The sequence below is a fragment of the Durio zibethinus genome, chromosome 21, assembly GCF_047325235.1.
Source record: "Durio zibethinus cultivar Kanyao isolate XHJ-2024 chromosome 21, ASM4732523v1, whole genome shotgun sequence".
In the NCBI taxonomy this organism is placed as follows: domain Eukaryota; kingdom Viridiplantae; phylum Streptophyta; class Magnoliopsida; order Malvales; family Malvaceae; genus Durio; species Durio zibethinus.
In genome coordinates, this window is record NC_143182.1 from 1,236,354 (window position 1) to 1,237,812 (window position 1,459).

The 1,459-nt window shown below is 39.9% G+C and overlaps 1 protein-coding gene across 1 annotated transcript; it reads left to right on the plus strand.

The window, feature by feature from the left end:
- On the plus strand, positions 1 to 1,459 carry LOC111304584 (zinc finger protein ZAT9-like). The gene has a single exon (XM_022901251.2). The coding sequence runs from the start codon at positions 139 to 141 to the stop codon at positions 1,210 to 1,212; it is 1,074 nt and encodes a 357-aa protein (XP_022756986.2). The 5' UTR covers positions 1 to 138; the 3' UTR covers positions 1,213 to 1,459.

Genomic DNA, 1,459 nt, shown 5'->3' on the forward strand with positions numbered 1-1,459 from the left:
AGGAGTGCTTGTCACCTACTCCTTTTATAGTTTTTAACTCTCTTTCTATGCTTCTTTAGAACTCTCTCCTTCAAGGGAAAGACAGAGTCCAGAATTCAAAGCCCTTTCAGACATAACATAAACATTCAGCTCTGTCTTATGGAGAAACATAAGTGTAGGCTATGCTTGAAAAGCTTCGCAAATGGAAGAGCTTTGGGTGGTCATATGAGGTCTCACATGTTGAATCTTCCAATTCCTCGGAAAGTTGAAGAACCTGAACGACCGGATGTACCAACGGATCATCCCAGCGATGAATCTGAGGCAGCTTCAGCTTCATATTCGTCGTCTTCATCGGAGGAAGAAGGGGAAGAAAAAGGGCAGTTTTATGGGCTTAGAGAGAATCCAAAGAGAAGTATTCGCATGGTAGATCCTGAGTTTGTTGATGCTGGCTCGGTTGTTCTTCAAGACAGAGAAAGTGAGACCGAGTCGTCTAAGAACCCGACAAGGAGACGATCTAAACGGACTCGGAAAATACTAGAACATCACCAACAAAAAAGACAAGAACAACAAGAAGAAACAAAGAAGCTCAAAGTTAACATCAATCAACTGAGTAAGACCGAGTCTTGGGCTGAGCCTGAACCAGTGAGTTCGATCTCTGATACTACAACTGAGGAAGATGTCGCTTTCTGTCTTATGATGCTCTCAAGGGACCAATGGAAAAGCGAAGTACATGAAGATGAAGAAGAAGAAACAGAAATAGAAAAGTCTATGGAAGAAACGGATGAATCAGAAGAGTACTTTAAATTAAGCAAGGTTAATAGAACAACTCGAAGTAAGTACAGGTGTGAAACGTGCAACAAAGTTTTTAAATCGTACCAAGCACTGGGTGGACACAGAGCGAGTCACAAAAAGATCAAAACTTACTCGCCAGCAACTCATGAAACAGATTTGGACCCAGAAAATGTGGGGACTTGTTCAATAACAGAAAAGAAAATACATGAATGTCCTGTTTGTTTTAGAGTCTTCTCATCCGGACAAGCTCTTGGTGGACATAAAAGATCTCATGTAACTGGTCAAGTAGTAGCAACAATGGAAACCCCTGTTAAAAGTTCCAAAAAGTTGGGAGATAGTTGGATAGATCTTAATCTTCCTGCTCCAATGGATGACGACGATGTTAGCCAAATCGAACTTTCCGCCGTGTCTGATGCTGAATTTGTCAACCATATCAAGTGACAGAACGGTTTTTTTCGTGGTTTACAACAATGTTTGATCCAAAGGTAAACAATTTTGTTTGCTGTTACCTATTTTTGGGATCAAAGAACTAGGCTATAAGGCTTTCTTGTTATTCATAGACTATTCTACTCTGTTCTAACTGTAATTCATTTCCCTGAATTGTCTTTTGAAGTTCTGTTTTGTAACAACTGATCATTTAGAACATCTCACCAAAGGCCAAATTTTAAACATGCTTTGTTTTGTTTCA

What these genes read in the sequence shown, in the direction of transcription:
- LOC111304584 (XM_022901251.2), top strand. Translation starts at nt 139, where the DNA reads ATGGAGAAACATAAGTGTAGGCTATGCTTGAAAAGCTTCGCAAATGGA.